The sequence below is a fragment of the Salvelinus fontinalis genome, chromosome 11 (genome assembly GCF_029448725.1).
Source record: "Salvelinus fontinalis isolate EN_2023a chromosome 11, ASM2944872v1, whole genome shotgun sequence".
In the NCBI taxonomy this organism is placed as follows: domain Eukaryota; kingdom Metazoa; phylum Chordata; class Actinopteri; order Salmoniformes; family Salmonidae; genus Salvelinus; species Salvelinus fontinalis.
In genome coordinates, this window is record NC_074675.1 from 31406172 (window position 1) to 31419584 (window position 13413).

At 41.3% G+C, this 13413-nt stretch overlaps 1 protein-coding gene and 1 long non-coding RNA gene across 2 annotated transcripts in view; both read left to right on the forward strand.

Moving 5' to 3' along the window:
* The window catches only part of LOC129865527 (basement membrane-specific heparan sulfate proteoglycan core protein-like), a 31627-nt gene extending 24381 nt beyond the window's left edge, over positions 1–7246 (forward strand). Inside the window, exons 5-17 of the mRNA XM_055938390.1 lie at positions 2225–2509; positions 2859–3122; positions 3337–3657; positions 3758–4036; positions 4210–4458; positions 4697–4813; positions 4932–4956; positions 5042–5130; positions 5297–5347; positions 5481–5561; positions 5639–5701; positions 5932–5991; positions 6791–7246. Of these exons, the coding sequence (XP_055794365.1) occupies positions 2225–2509; positions 2859–3122; positions 3337–3657; positions 3758–4036; positions 4210–4458; positions 4697–4813; positions 4932–4956; positions 5042–5130; positions 5297–5347; positions 5481–5561; positions 5639–5701; positions 5932–5991; positions 6791–6798 (1892 nt within the window). The 3' untranslated portion in view covers positions 6799–7246. The remainder of the gene's footprint in view (positions 1–2224; positions 2510–2858; positions 3123–3336; positions 3658–3757; positions 4037–4209; positions 4459–4696; positions 4814–4931; positions 4957–5041; positions 5131–5296; positions 5348–5480; positions 5562–5638; positions 5702–5931; positions 5992–6790) is intronic.
* Positions 7247–10246: 3000 nt separating this feature from the next.
* LOC129865529 (uncharacterized) lies at positions 10247–13192 on the forward strand. Its single transcript, XR_008761389.1, has 2 exons — positions 10247–10690; positions 12677–13192. It is a non-coding gene; the product is annotated as an uncharacterized LOC129865529 (long non-coding RNA).
* The last annotated feature ends 221 nt before the right edge of the window (positions 13193–13413 follow it).

Below are 13413 nucleotides of genomic sequence, written 5' to 3' on the forward strand. Positions count from 1 at the left end.
TCCAGAACAATCGTCTTTTGGTTGAAAGATGTCCTCTTCTCCTGTAGAAATAGCAGCTAACGCTAGCCATCCACCGGAGAGGTGTCCAACTCGTGATAGCGCGTTACAAAGAAATCCCAGAAAATCGCAATAAACTGATATAAACTGCTATAAGTCGGTTTAAATTAACTACCTTATGAAGTTTTTAAGACAAAAATCTAATTAAATCAGAGCCGGAGATATAGAACTGCTAAAACTAAAGCTTTTCAAGACGCCATTGTGATGTCCCTCTTGCGCCAGGCCCCCCGTTGAAAAGAACAGTACTTCCGTCCCATGAGCTTTTATAGTGCCCCAGATGGTGCAATCCACTCCATTCAAATTCTCACCGCTTACTGACATCTAGAGGAAGGCGTATGCAGTGCATGTAGCCCCATAGCTTACATGGGGACTTCTGAACTGACCCTAGAGCAGGGATCTCGATTTCTGTGTGCTGCAGAATGAGTTCTGTTTCACTCAGAGAAATAATTCAAACGGTTTTAGAAACTAGAGAGTGTTTTCTATCCAATAGTAATAATATGCATATTGTACGAGCAAGAATTGAGTAAGAGGCTGTTTAATTTGGGAACGAATTTTTACAAAGTCGAAATGGCGCCCCCCCTATTGACAAAAGGTTTTAAACAGGTCAATATTCGCAAGACCGCAGGGCCAGATGGATTACCAGGACGTGTACTGCGAGCATGTGCTGACCAACTGGCAAGTGCCTTATTTACATACTTAGTTTGGAACCACCAAGACTCTTCATTGAGCTGACCGCCCGGCCAAACTGAGCAATCAGAGGAGAAGGGCCTTGGTCAGTGAGGTAACCAAGAACCCGATGGTCACCCTGACAGAGGCCCAGAGTTCCTCTGTGGAGATGGGAGAACCTTTCAGAAGGACAACCATCTCTGCAGCACTCCAGTAATCAGGCCATTATTATAGAGAAGCCAGAGGGAAGCCACTCCACAGAAAAAGGCACATGACAGCCCACTTGAAATTTGCCAAAAGGCACTTAAAGGACTCTCAAACCCTGAGAAAAATGATTCTCTGGTCTGATAAAACCAAGATGGAACTCCAGAATACCAAGCGTCACAACTGGAGGAAACCTGGCACCATCCCTAAGGTGAAGCATGGTGGTGGCAACATCATGCTGTGGGGATTTGTTTCAGCGGGAGGGACTGGGAGACAAGTCAGGATCGAGGGAAAGATGATCGGTGCAAAGTACAGAGAGATCCTTGATGAAAACCTGCTCCAGAGCGCTCAGGATCTCAGACTGGGGCAAAGGTTCACCCTCCAACAGGACAATGACCCTAAGCACACAGCCAAGACAACGCAGGAGTGGCTTCGGGACTATCTGAATGTCCTTGAGTGGCCCAGCCAGAGCCCGGACTTGAACCCGATCAAACATCTCTGGAGTGACCTGAAAATAGATGGGCACCGACGCTCCCCATCCAACCGAAAGAATCGGAGATTACTCCCCAAATACAGGTGTGCCAAGCTTGTAGCATTTTACCCAAGAAGAATTGAGGCTGTTTTCTGTCGTGGAAATTCTAATAAATAATGAGTAGAGACAAGGTCAATCACCAATCAGGATATTACTTTATTCAAACCTTATTAATAACGGAACATAGAGCAATTGCTTCTAGGATAATGAGGCTGGTCAACTCAACACTCCCAAGTGTTGTGGCTAGCAGCTCTGTCACAAAGAATACAAACTATATTTTATAGCAAGGATATACCCTCTTAGTCTCCATGACAAACAACAGATGTATGGAATGGGTCACAAGGTGAGACTTGATATATGATCAAGGAGTATCCCCCAGCCAGATAGCATTTGTTATGAAAACTGTTCTTATTGTACAGAGCTTAGGCCCCTTAGACGAGGCTCTGATCTCGTCCCTGGTACAGAAACACCAGCTACTTATATGGCATAAATCAATTGTAGTCCTGAGGCGAGTGAGCCTCTGGGTCATACACTATCCCAGGATAGGTGTAACATCAGAGATGACGTACAATGGTTCCAGACACTACCCCACACAACTTGTCTCAGAACTTTTCTCCTCCAAGGCCAAAGGAGGGAGTGACTGGCGCACAGACAAGTAATTTTCTCCTAGTATTTGTATAGTATGAAAACGTTCCAACAACAGCTAAATCTATGGATGTTACGAAGCCTGTTTCCAGATCTTTAAATGATGCTCTTTTAACACAGCCCTACCCAAAGCTACACTGACCATAACACCAAACCCTGCATACGCTGGCGAGACAATTACTCTGACGTGTTCAGTGGGGTCTGACAGTGGCTGGAGCTACACATGGTACAAAGACAACACTATTAAAGAAGTGACCTTGTCTGGCAGACACTCTACAACAGGAGCCACCTTCACCATCAGTAGAGCTGCTGAGTCTGACCAGGGTCTCTACTGGTGTCAGGGAGAGATCCAGTCCAGATCCATATCATCAATCATCAGTGATCCTGTCACTATCACTGTGGAAGGTGAGTAATTGTGTGGTGTGTGTGTGTGTGTGTGTGTGTGTGTGTGTGTGTGTGTGTGTGTGTGTGTGTGTGTGTGTGTGTGTGTGTGTGTGTGTGTGTGTGTGTGTGTGTGTGTGTGTGTGTGTGTGTGTGTGTGTGTGTGTGTGTGTGTGTGTGTGTGTGTGTGTGTGTGTGGACATCACTGTATATGTCAGTAATCTGATGACCAGATCTTGGTAAATCAGACTGCATGCTGTATGTTCAGAAATGACAACTTATGATATGGTCATGTTGTGATGAATGCTGATCAACATTATTTTACATTCTAAGGTGTGTGATAATGTTTATTTTCTGTGTTGTGTCTGTGCAGAGAGACCTGTGGCTGTTCTGACCCTCCAACCCAACTGGCCCCAGATATTCAGTGGAGAGACTGTCAATCTCAGATGTGACATACAGGGGGGAGAAGAGATTGAGTATGCGTTTTATAACAGTGGGAAGTCGATCTACACGAATACAGAGCCTGAGTACAGAATCAGTCCTGCAAAGAAGGGTCTATATACCTGTGAAGGTCTTCAGAAAATAAATGGCTTAAAACACTCCCAGACCAGTAATGCTATACAATTGGCCGTGTTAGGTAAGTCTGTTTTTATGGGATTGCAAGAGAAAGAGACAGAATAGTGAGACAAAGACAAAAGGAATGAGGTCAAATAGCAGACAGTGAGATCAATGATCAATTATATTTTGATTTTAGGGTAAGGTACTATACCATAATAACAAAATTGGTAATTTTTATCTTAAATTATTTGAACATTTAACTAATTTAATTGTGTCATTATCCTTCATAACAGATAAACCCCAAGCTCTCCTGAGTGTCTCTCCTCAGTGGCTGCACCCTGGAGACTCAGTTACTCTGAGCTGTGGGGTTAAAGAGTCATCTACAGGCTGGAGGTTCTTCTGGTACAGAACTGTTCCCTACACAGCTGGGTTACTGTCCCTATCAGACAGGTCCTACTCTGTAGAGCCTCTATCTGGAGATGGGACTACTGAAGACTCCTACACTCTGATCCCTGCTGGTCCAAGTCACACAGGAGGATATGTGTGTAGAGCTGGGAGAGGAGACCCAGTCTATGACACACTCTACAGTGAACCTCAGTTTCTCTGGTCAGGAGGTAACTAACTGCATTGAAACTGCATTTAATCACATTTAAGTCACCCTCATGTGTATATATAACCACTGTGTACGTTTGTCTCTGTCACTCTTTATTTCAGATCCGCAACCATCAGTGTCTCTCAAAATAAGACCTAACAGAACTCAACACTTTACATCAAAGTCTCTCTCACTAAGCTGTGAGGAGAAGAGGAACTCTACTGGACGGAGACTGAAGAAATACAGAGAGAAAGCAGTGGAGTCAGTGTGTGTCTCTAACTGGGGATCAATAGCAGGGTCCACATGTACCATCAGGTCCACATACACAGGGGACAGTGGAGTGTACTGGTGTGAGTCTGGATCAGGAGAGTACAGTAATGCTGTCAACATCACAGTGGACGGTACGTCTTTTGTCCAACATTCACTAACCTTTTTTACATTACAATGTATGATAATTATGTTAAATTCTGTAACTGAATGGTTGCATTTCATAGAATACAAGCTCATCAGATGTTAATATAGTGTGAGTGATTACTCCAGATTTACAGTTTTATTGACATGCTATGTTACACAGTTGGCCCTCTGATCTTGGAGAGCCCTGCCTATCCCATGACTGAGGGAGACTCTGTGACTCTACGCTGTACAAATAGATATCAGGAAACAAACCCAATACCGAAGGTTGATTTCTACAAAGGTGGAGTATTCATCAGGATTGAGACCACAGGAGAAATGACCATCCCTACAGTTTCCAAGTCAGATGAAGGCTTCTATAAGTGTAAATCTAATGAAGGAGAATCACCAGAGAGCTGGGTGACAGTGAGAGGTGAAAAACATATTATAATCACAAGACCTTTTCATAATATCTGTGGTCATCAGTCATTTGTTGTGTTAAAAAGCATACTGTAGGTTTGGAGTTACAAGCTCAGGCTGGTCATCTGATCTCAAGTCAGTTGCCAAATATATAATGTATCTACAGAATTGTTTCACTTTGTCCACTACTTTATTTTGATTTTTTTTTTACTTCCTCAGAGTCTGATGGTAATTTGCTGTTCTCTCTCCAGGTGTAACTCCTGGACCCTCTAGATCAGTCCTAGTAGGAGTTGTTGTGGGCCTGGTTGTTGCTGGTGTTCTACTGGCCATTCTCCTGGTACTGCTGTGTCCATATAAAAACGCCGGAGGTGAGACTTTTATAATTTGTTATTAAACTTTTTTGTTCATGTTTAGGAGAAAAATGTCTAATTGCAAAAGTTAAAAACATTAATGACCTGATATAATAGTATGCATTTCTCATTACAGGTTCCTGTTGCAACAGGACTTTCTCGTGAGTACACCTGTCTTTCAACTACGTTCCTTTTCATACAGTAAAATAGAATCTGTGTTTTTCATGACTATCTCTCTCCCTGTAGGCCCCCCCAGACCCAGAGCACGAACCAACAGGAACAAGAATCTACCCAGGGCCAGGCTCCTGATGCTGTGTATACACGTCTGCAGCATGGTCAGTCTCTTAGTCCAGACCACTGTTACCCTCCCCTCTCTGTAATTTCACACACTGACTTTTCACCATTCACTTTGTATACAACATGTTACTGTACTTTAAGTCCCTAGACAAGCATGAGGGAAAACCAACACATTCATCTTTCTATCTGTTCTTTGATCAACAGGTAGCGCTAACATCTACGATACAATCACTCTCTCAGACAATAATGACAATGGTATTGTATACTGTATGTGAAGTTTAGCATGAATACAGGGTAGAGTTGTTGTTGCTGTTATTTTTCATATGTTTAATATTACTAGCATACTAACAGTAAGTAGAGATATTAGTGTATTACCTGTATGTTTCAGATGCTGGTGCTGCTACTGCTGGACCAAGTGATGTGATGTATGCCCAGATTCAACTCAAAAAGTTGGACAAGAAAAAGAAAAGTAATTCTCAACCGTCCCATACATTAATACAAAATGCAGCAGTGTTTTTTACTCATAAAAAAAGTCCTCCTCCTCAGAAATGCCAGCTGATCCAAAAGAAAATCCAGTCTATTCTGAGGTCAAGACGGGGAAGACCACAGGTAAGACTCATTCTATAGGTTGGCAATCAGTGAAATCTAAACGTGCGATTTTGGAGTTTCAATGAAGATGCAGAATATGCAATAAGCTACTTCCTTCCTTTGTTAACTGGAAATGTACATTTTCAGCAGCAACTGGACTTGTTGATGTGACCTATGCTGAGGTTGACCTTTTTATCATTCTGCATATAACTGGTTATATTATTCTGATGTGTTATCCGTACCCCTTATAGAAACTGCAAATCCACCTGAGGATTTGGTCTATTCTCTAATGAGGCCAAGCACATCCCCAGGTAAGACTAAATATAGTCGTATGCTATTGATATTTAATATGATACTAATATGGAACTAATTCTTCAATGTCAAAGTATACTGTATCAATTGTTCTGAACAAACTGTAGTAAAAACTCAGACGGACAACTAGAAAAAGCTCAAACCAAGTTTATTCCCCCACTGGGTCATACATCTGCGAAGACAAGGCATGATTACACAAGCACATATATTTATAACCTTGTAATAGGCGGGGTCAACTCCTTACAAATCTAGACAACCAATACATCTCCGTTGCTAGGCAGGAATTTAATTGGTACCTCTCACTGGTGTAGTCATAGACCTGCCTGATACTAAAACATTTGTGGCCATGGAAGTGTATGTGTGAGATAGGACTGTAGGACTGTAGTAGGAGAGTCATTGTGGTGGGCCTCTCTGGCCTCCCTCCCAGCGGTTTCTTCTCACTTCATCTGTTGATTCGACGTCAAGACGCATTCTTCGCTCCTCCCTAGTTCCGCAGCTGGCCTGCCTTATCAGAGACTAACTATTGCCCTTCATCTCCCTCCTTAGAAACATGGAACAGAATATGAACTTTCTACACTCAGTAACTTTCCACACACCTAGTTCCCATCTACCCTTCATTGGCCCCAACATATACATTCCTTATACATGTGAAGTAATCAATCGATTCTAGAGTGATAACATGAATAAGTATATTTCAAGCTAGATTTCAACACTACTTAAAGGACGTCTATTTGTTTGATTCTTAAGAGTTTGTTTGACTGCGTGTCCTAAACTACTTTGTGTGGTGATATGTTGCAGGTCCTTGAGGGATGGATGGATGGAGGGATAGCGGGATGGCGGGACGCACGCAAACACACACACGCACACACACACACGCACACAATAACACCTTGTACATTAAGGATTTTTTTCTTATTTTATTTACCAACAGATATATTGGATTTAAGCATGGTTTGATTGTGTATTACTGTAACAGCTTTTTGTATTGCATGGTGTAATGATAACGGATCTTATCTGCAGATACAGTAATTGTATCTGCTTTGTATTGTGTATTGAATTGTATTGTTTTGTTGTAAATGTATTACAATGGATTATCTTTGATTTATTATGTCTGTTATTCAGATGATAGAATAACATATTTGCATAGGAATTTCCAAAATATTATAAGTATTATTCATGTTTTCTTCTAATGGCCTGTACATTTACATTATCTTTGCATTATGCTTTTTTATAAACTTTTTTTATTTTTATCCACCTGATGGAATGAGTGCTTTCTTACAGTAAATGGATGTTAGCATCGTAAATGTTTCCATACAACCTAATTCGGTCAAACCTCCTTTAAGTCTAGTATAGATCTTAGGCTCCCAAATGTTTTGAGTTAACCTGTTGAGGCTAGGGGGTGCTGTTGTCACTATTTATGTAAATCGTGTAATTTTTTAAACGGCTTGCTACTAAATTCTTGATCGTACAATATGCATATTATTACTATTATTGGATAGAAAACAGTCTATAGTTTCTATAGGCGTTGGAATTTTGTCTCTGAGTGGAACAGAACTCATTCTACAGCAATTTCCCTGACATGGAGTCAGATTTCACACATTTTGGCCCCTGATCTGGAGTCAGTTAAAAGGCCACTGTTATTGCTATGAGCATACAGACACTGCTTACGTCTTCCCCTGGATGCTTTTACGTGATGACGATTTGAATGGTGTCGATTGCCCAATCACAGCCACTATAAATCAAAAAAAAATGTAGGTAGGAACTCTTTTCCAGCTGCGTCAGGCGCGCGGAGGACACCGACCCGCACTTGTTCCAAGCATTAGTGTAGGGAGTAATATTTCTCCGGTCATGTTTCTACTCGTTATAGGAGTTAAAAACATCATAAGGTAGTTAATTTAAACCGTTTTATAGCAATTTATACCCGTTTAGTGCGATTTTGGGACATTTATTTCTGAGACACTGTGAATCTCTGGGCACTGTTCCAGTTCATGCCGAACGCAATGTGCATTTCTACATGGCAAGAGGACAGCTTTCGACCAAAAGACGATTATACCCAAGAAAGGATTCTTTGACCAAGATTCTGATGGAAGAACAGCTCAAAGTAGGAACAATTTATTATGATAAATCGTGTTTCTGTCGAAAAATGTTAATGGCTTAGGACGCCATCTTGTTTGACGTAGCTTCGCTTGGCGCAAACTGTATTGAAAAGTAAGAATAATTTAAAAAATGTAAATCAGCGATTGTATTAAGAATTAAATTGTCTATCAATCGCTGTCCACCCTATATTTTTTAGTCACGTTTATGAGTATTTATGTATACGACTAGATCACTGTCTAATGTGGCGCAGGACATTTTCTGACCAGCTGGGCTACTTTTGTCATTGTCTAACCATGATTTTGGTGGCTAAATATGCACATTTTCGAACAAACTGTATATGTATGTTGTAATGTGATGTTACAGGAATGTCATCTGAAGAATTCTGAGAAGGTTAGTGAAAAAATTAATATATTTTGGCGATGTTTACGTTATCGCTCTCTTTGGCTAGAATCAATGCTGGTGTAATGTTTGCACATGTGCTATGCTAATATAACGATTTATTGTGTTTTCGCTGTAAGACACTTAGAAAATCTGAAATATTGTCTGTATTCACAGGATCTGTGTCTTTCGATTAGTGTATGCTGTGTATTTTTACGAAATGTTTGATGATTAGTAGTTAGGTAAACACGTTGCTCATTGTATTTATTCTAGTCCATTTGTGACGGCGGGTGCAATTGTAAACTATGACATCTACCTGAAATATGCACATTTTTCTAACAAAACCTATCCTATACCATAAATATGTCATCAGACTGTCATCTGATGAGCTTTTTTCTTGGTTAGTGGCTATCAATATCTTAGTTTAGCCGAATTGGTGATAGCTACTGGTGTTGGTGGACAAAGAAAAGATGGTGGATTATGCTAATGTGTTTAGCTAATAGATTTACATCTTTACATATTGTGTCTTCCCTGTAAAACATTTTAAAAATCGGACATGTTGGCTGGATTCACAAGATCTGTGTCTTTCATTAGCTGTATTGGACTTTAATGTGTGAAAGTTAAATATAAAAAAAAATAATAATAATTGAATTTCGCGGCTCTGCCTTTTCAGTGGGGGTGGGGGTTAAAGGGGCAATCTGCTATTTCTGCATCCATTTTTGGACTTAATTATATCTACCCATTGAATCTTGAGAAATATAACATAAATGCCTCATGAACAAAGTTCAAATGCCGAACACCACACCAAGAGTGTGCCTGAAAAGAACAGTTCTTCTCAGTTTTACGATGTCATATACTCTGCTGGAGTTCTGAGGAGCTGGTTGGTTCTGGTACTGTGTATCACTTTTTTAATATTGGAATGTGGACACGCACGTCTAAGATGGCAAAGGGATCTTCCAAGTAAGCAAAGGTAAGACTCATTAGCCAGGATGTGGAATTTAAATGGAAGCAATATTGAATATTTTCATTACTGTGTTGAATTCCAACTAGTAACCTATGTATGCATGACTACCAGTTCTCCCATATTGCCTCCTCATCCTACAGACAGATAATAACGATTAATGACATTGGTGATGTATGACTGACTGCTATTTTCAGTGTCCCTGCATGGTCTGGAAGGTCACTGTTCCAGTTAGGGTGTTTCCGTGTCTATGTGTTTATGTCTATGTTGTCAGACAGACATCCAGCAGCCCGGTCATTGTCACTGCTCCTGAGAAACAGAAACAGGTCGCCACGGAGACCACAAGTCACAGAAAGTGACATCACCACAGGATGTTACCTGAAACGTAGAAGGGGGGGGGCCTTTGTGAGTATCCTGGGACCCACTACCTAATGAGAAAGTTGGCAGGTGTTTCATGTCCCTCGGTCACACTGACCTATGAGCATGCAGAAGAAGTCATGCAAAGACTTCTGCAGGTATATGAAGCCTAGATGAAAACACACACACACTGTTATGATATTTTTGCTCTCTCTCTTTCGCTCTCTCTAACCTTCCTCTCTCTGTCTTTCTCGCTCGATGTCTCTTTCTCTCTCTGTCTATCATTTTCTATCTTTGTCTGTCTCGCTCTCTCTCTCTCTCTTCCCCCGATCCCTCTCTCTAACCCCCACTTTCTCTCTATCTGTCTCTATCTCTCTATCACCTTCTCTTTCTCTCTCTCGTTCGCCCTCTACCTCCCTCCTTTCTCTTTCTCTGCAACATTGAGTGGTCTGCTCATAAAGTAACAAAGCTACCGGTGTCTGTGAAACACCATGACCACGAACCACACAACCAGCAGCAGCTAGGAAACACATGCTCCAAAACCACCACCATCAGACTGATCAACACAGTGACAGACCCCAAACACACCCACGCCTCATCTTCTAACTCTCAAGCTGAGCGAATGGTTGTTTTCATGGAGCAACTATAGACTGGAACTTCTTTTTCAGCTATCATACAGGAATTATATATAGAACAGCAGCCCTCATCAAAAGGAAGTCTCTGCTCTTTCTCTACTCTACTATTACTTCTCTGTGTGTTTTGGTTAGTCAACTGCTAGCTACCAGTGACAGTGATAGACAAGGACATACAGCCAGAGGAAACAGTCAAATCCTTATGGAGATGTCTGGAGGTCCCTTCTCCTGCTTCTCCAAACAGAAAATAGTCCTTCTCCAACCTCCACTATGGTAAGTTTTATAATTATTTGTGTAAATTTGAACATTTTAAACACAATACAACCATAAAAAAACATCAACGAGGATTACACAAACAATTTTAAAAACGTTTCCCCATCGTGGTCCTCTTGAAAATACATGAAAACAAAAATCTACACAAGGAAAACAAAATACCTCTCAAATACATCTCGTCAATGGGGAGGAAATAGATTACCAAGTAACGTTCATTGAAACAATGATACTTTCTTGTACAGTTAAAGCATTTTGCCCATAAACCATGTCTTAAGATTTATCTTAAAACTCCCTAGTGTATTGATAGATTTTATATGGTTTGGTACACCATTCCATTCCTCTGCACCAGTGTTAAGGAAAGAGCTTTTTCCAGCCATGCTCCTATAGAGCTGTGGTCTCATATTGGCAACACTGGCTCTGGTGTGATGCTATGAGAGTCTGTAATGACATTAAAATAACCAGACAGGTAACTGGGGGAAAGGTCATGTATCACTTTAAAAACCATCAACAGTTTAATCTGCACCACCACCAGATCAACTGGAAACTGTCCCTTTAGTTTGTTTTGGGCCGTTGGAAGTTTCTCCTTCAGATGTTTTGTTATGCCACTGAACCATGAGATACAAGCATAGTCATAGTGGCCCTGTATCAGAGATGTTGCCAGGGTCCTCATAGTCTCTCTATCCAGGAACTTTGTCCTGGAGTGAACATTCCCAATGGCCTCCAGAGACACAAGTTCGCATGTCATGTGTTGGTCCCAGTTCACATCCCAATGAATGTAACAGAGCATTTTTCCTTCACGGCTACACTATTAAACCTGACCGAGAAGTTGGAAGAGTTTTTCACTTTGTGTTTGGAACCAAACAGGATACATTCTGTCTTGCCTAAATGGACAACCACTTACTGCCTTTAGTCAGTTGGCTGCTTAAGGTCTTTTCTACGGTCTCCTTATTCTAATGTGAAACCAAGAGGGTAGAATCATCCCCAAACAGGATCTATTGCATGTGCTTGCTTGCATGATAAAGTAAGGAAAACCGTCAGCTTTCTCCAACTTCCTTGTTGGTTTTTACATGGTGTGTGTTGCCTGTAAGAATGCCTAGTCATCAGTGATTGGTTGGATATCTCGAAACGTTTGCTTTATTACTGTTTGATAACACCTACATAATACCTATATTCAGGAACATAACATGATGTACTGACTCTGCAGTTTTGAATGAGTGCCGATGGTGTGGTTGGGACAGCAGCTGTTGCAGTGCTTCTAGAACGTAACAGATCTTAAGACCCTGTGCCTAATGGCTGTCATTCATTACATTTAAGGCGATATGGAACTGTATCAAATTATTGTTTCTATTACATAATATGATACATTGCCAGACTAGGATAACCGCAATTCTGCCTTAAATTCTTCAATGAACTGTAACTATATATTTTTCTTAATTCATGATGAGGGTTTTTTCTGTAAGGGTTTATTATACATTTCTTCAGACTGACATGTATTTATAATGTCGCCTTGCAGTGTATGATGCATTTATGGTGAATAATTGCACAGTAAACAGAGTGGTATTTGTACTTGTGAGCTGAGGAGGGGTTATCAGATCCACCCCCACTTCTCTTTTCCTGTCATCTCATCCTGTTCTGCTGAATGTGGGGGAGGAGTGGACTTTAATGAAGTAAAATAGGACCCACACACTCAGATACGTAAAGATATAGAGGGAAAATATGTGATGTGCCACATACAGTATAAATGAAACCTGGAAATGCGCTATATAAATCCAATCCATTATTTTCAATTACTGATTAGGTAGGACTTTGCATTGCAGTGTATTATTGTGTAATTATTCATGTAGGCACACTGTAACAAGTATTACAGTGTAACAATGAGTAATTACAACACTTGCTACTCCGTACTACATGAATACTTACACAGTAATAAGATCATTGTAATATAGTGTGCAACCATTGATTGATGTCAGAATGTGTGTGTTTCAGGTGTGGGTTTCCTCTGATCATCAACAAGAGAGTGGGGGACTCCGTGGATCTGCTGGCAGGCTTAATGAGGGGGCATTTCAAATCATTGGAGTGGAAGTATAGGGCAGTCACACCCTGATCTGTTTCACCTGTCTTTGTGCTCGTCTCCACCCCCCACAAGGTGTCTCCCATCTCCCCTCATTATCCCCTGTGTATTTACACCTGTGTTCTCTGTTTGTCTGTTGCCAGTTTGTTTTGTTCGTCAAGCCTACCAGCGTTTTTTCCCTTGCTCCTGTCTATTTTTAGTCCTGTTTTCTAGTTTTCCCAGTTTTGACCATTCTGCCTGCCCTGACCCTGAGCCTGTCTGCCGTCCTGTACCTTGTCCCACCACATTAGATTATTGACCTTTGCCTGCCCTGCCCTGAATCCTGCCGTTCTGTACCTTTTGGACTCTGATCTGGATTACTGACCTCTGCCTGCCCTTGACCTGTCATTTTGCCTGCACCCTGTTCTAGTAATAAACTTTTGTTACTTCGACACTGTCTGCATCTGGGTCTTCCCTAATACGTGATAATACGAACTGGCCATGACCGACCCAGCAGACTCAGACTAGCTCCACAATGCTGTCTCCCTGCAAGGAGCCACCATTGGACAACACTAGGAGTTACTGCAATGTCTTATGGAGGGACTCCAAACCCTGGCAGAACGCCATGACCAGGCATTCAAGACTTTGCTGGAGCAAATCCACGGATTCCCCA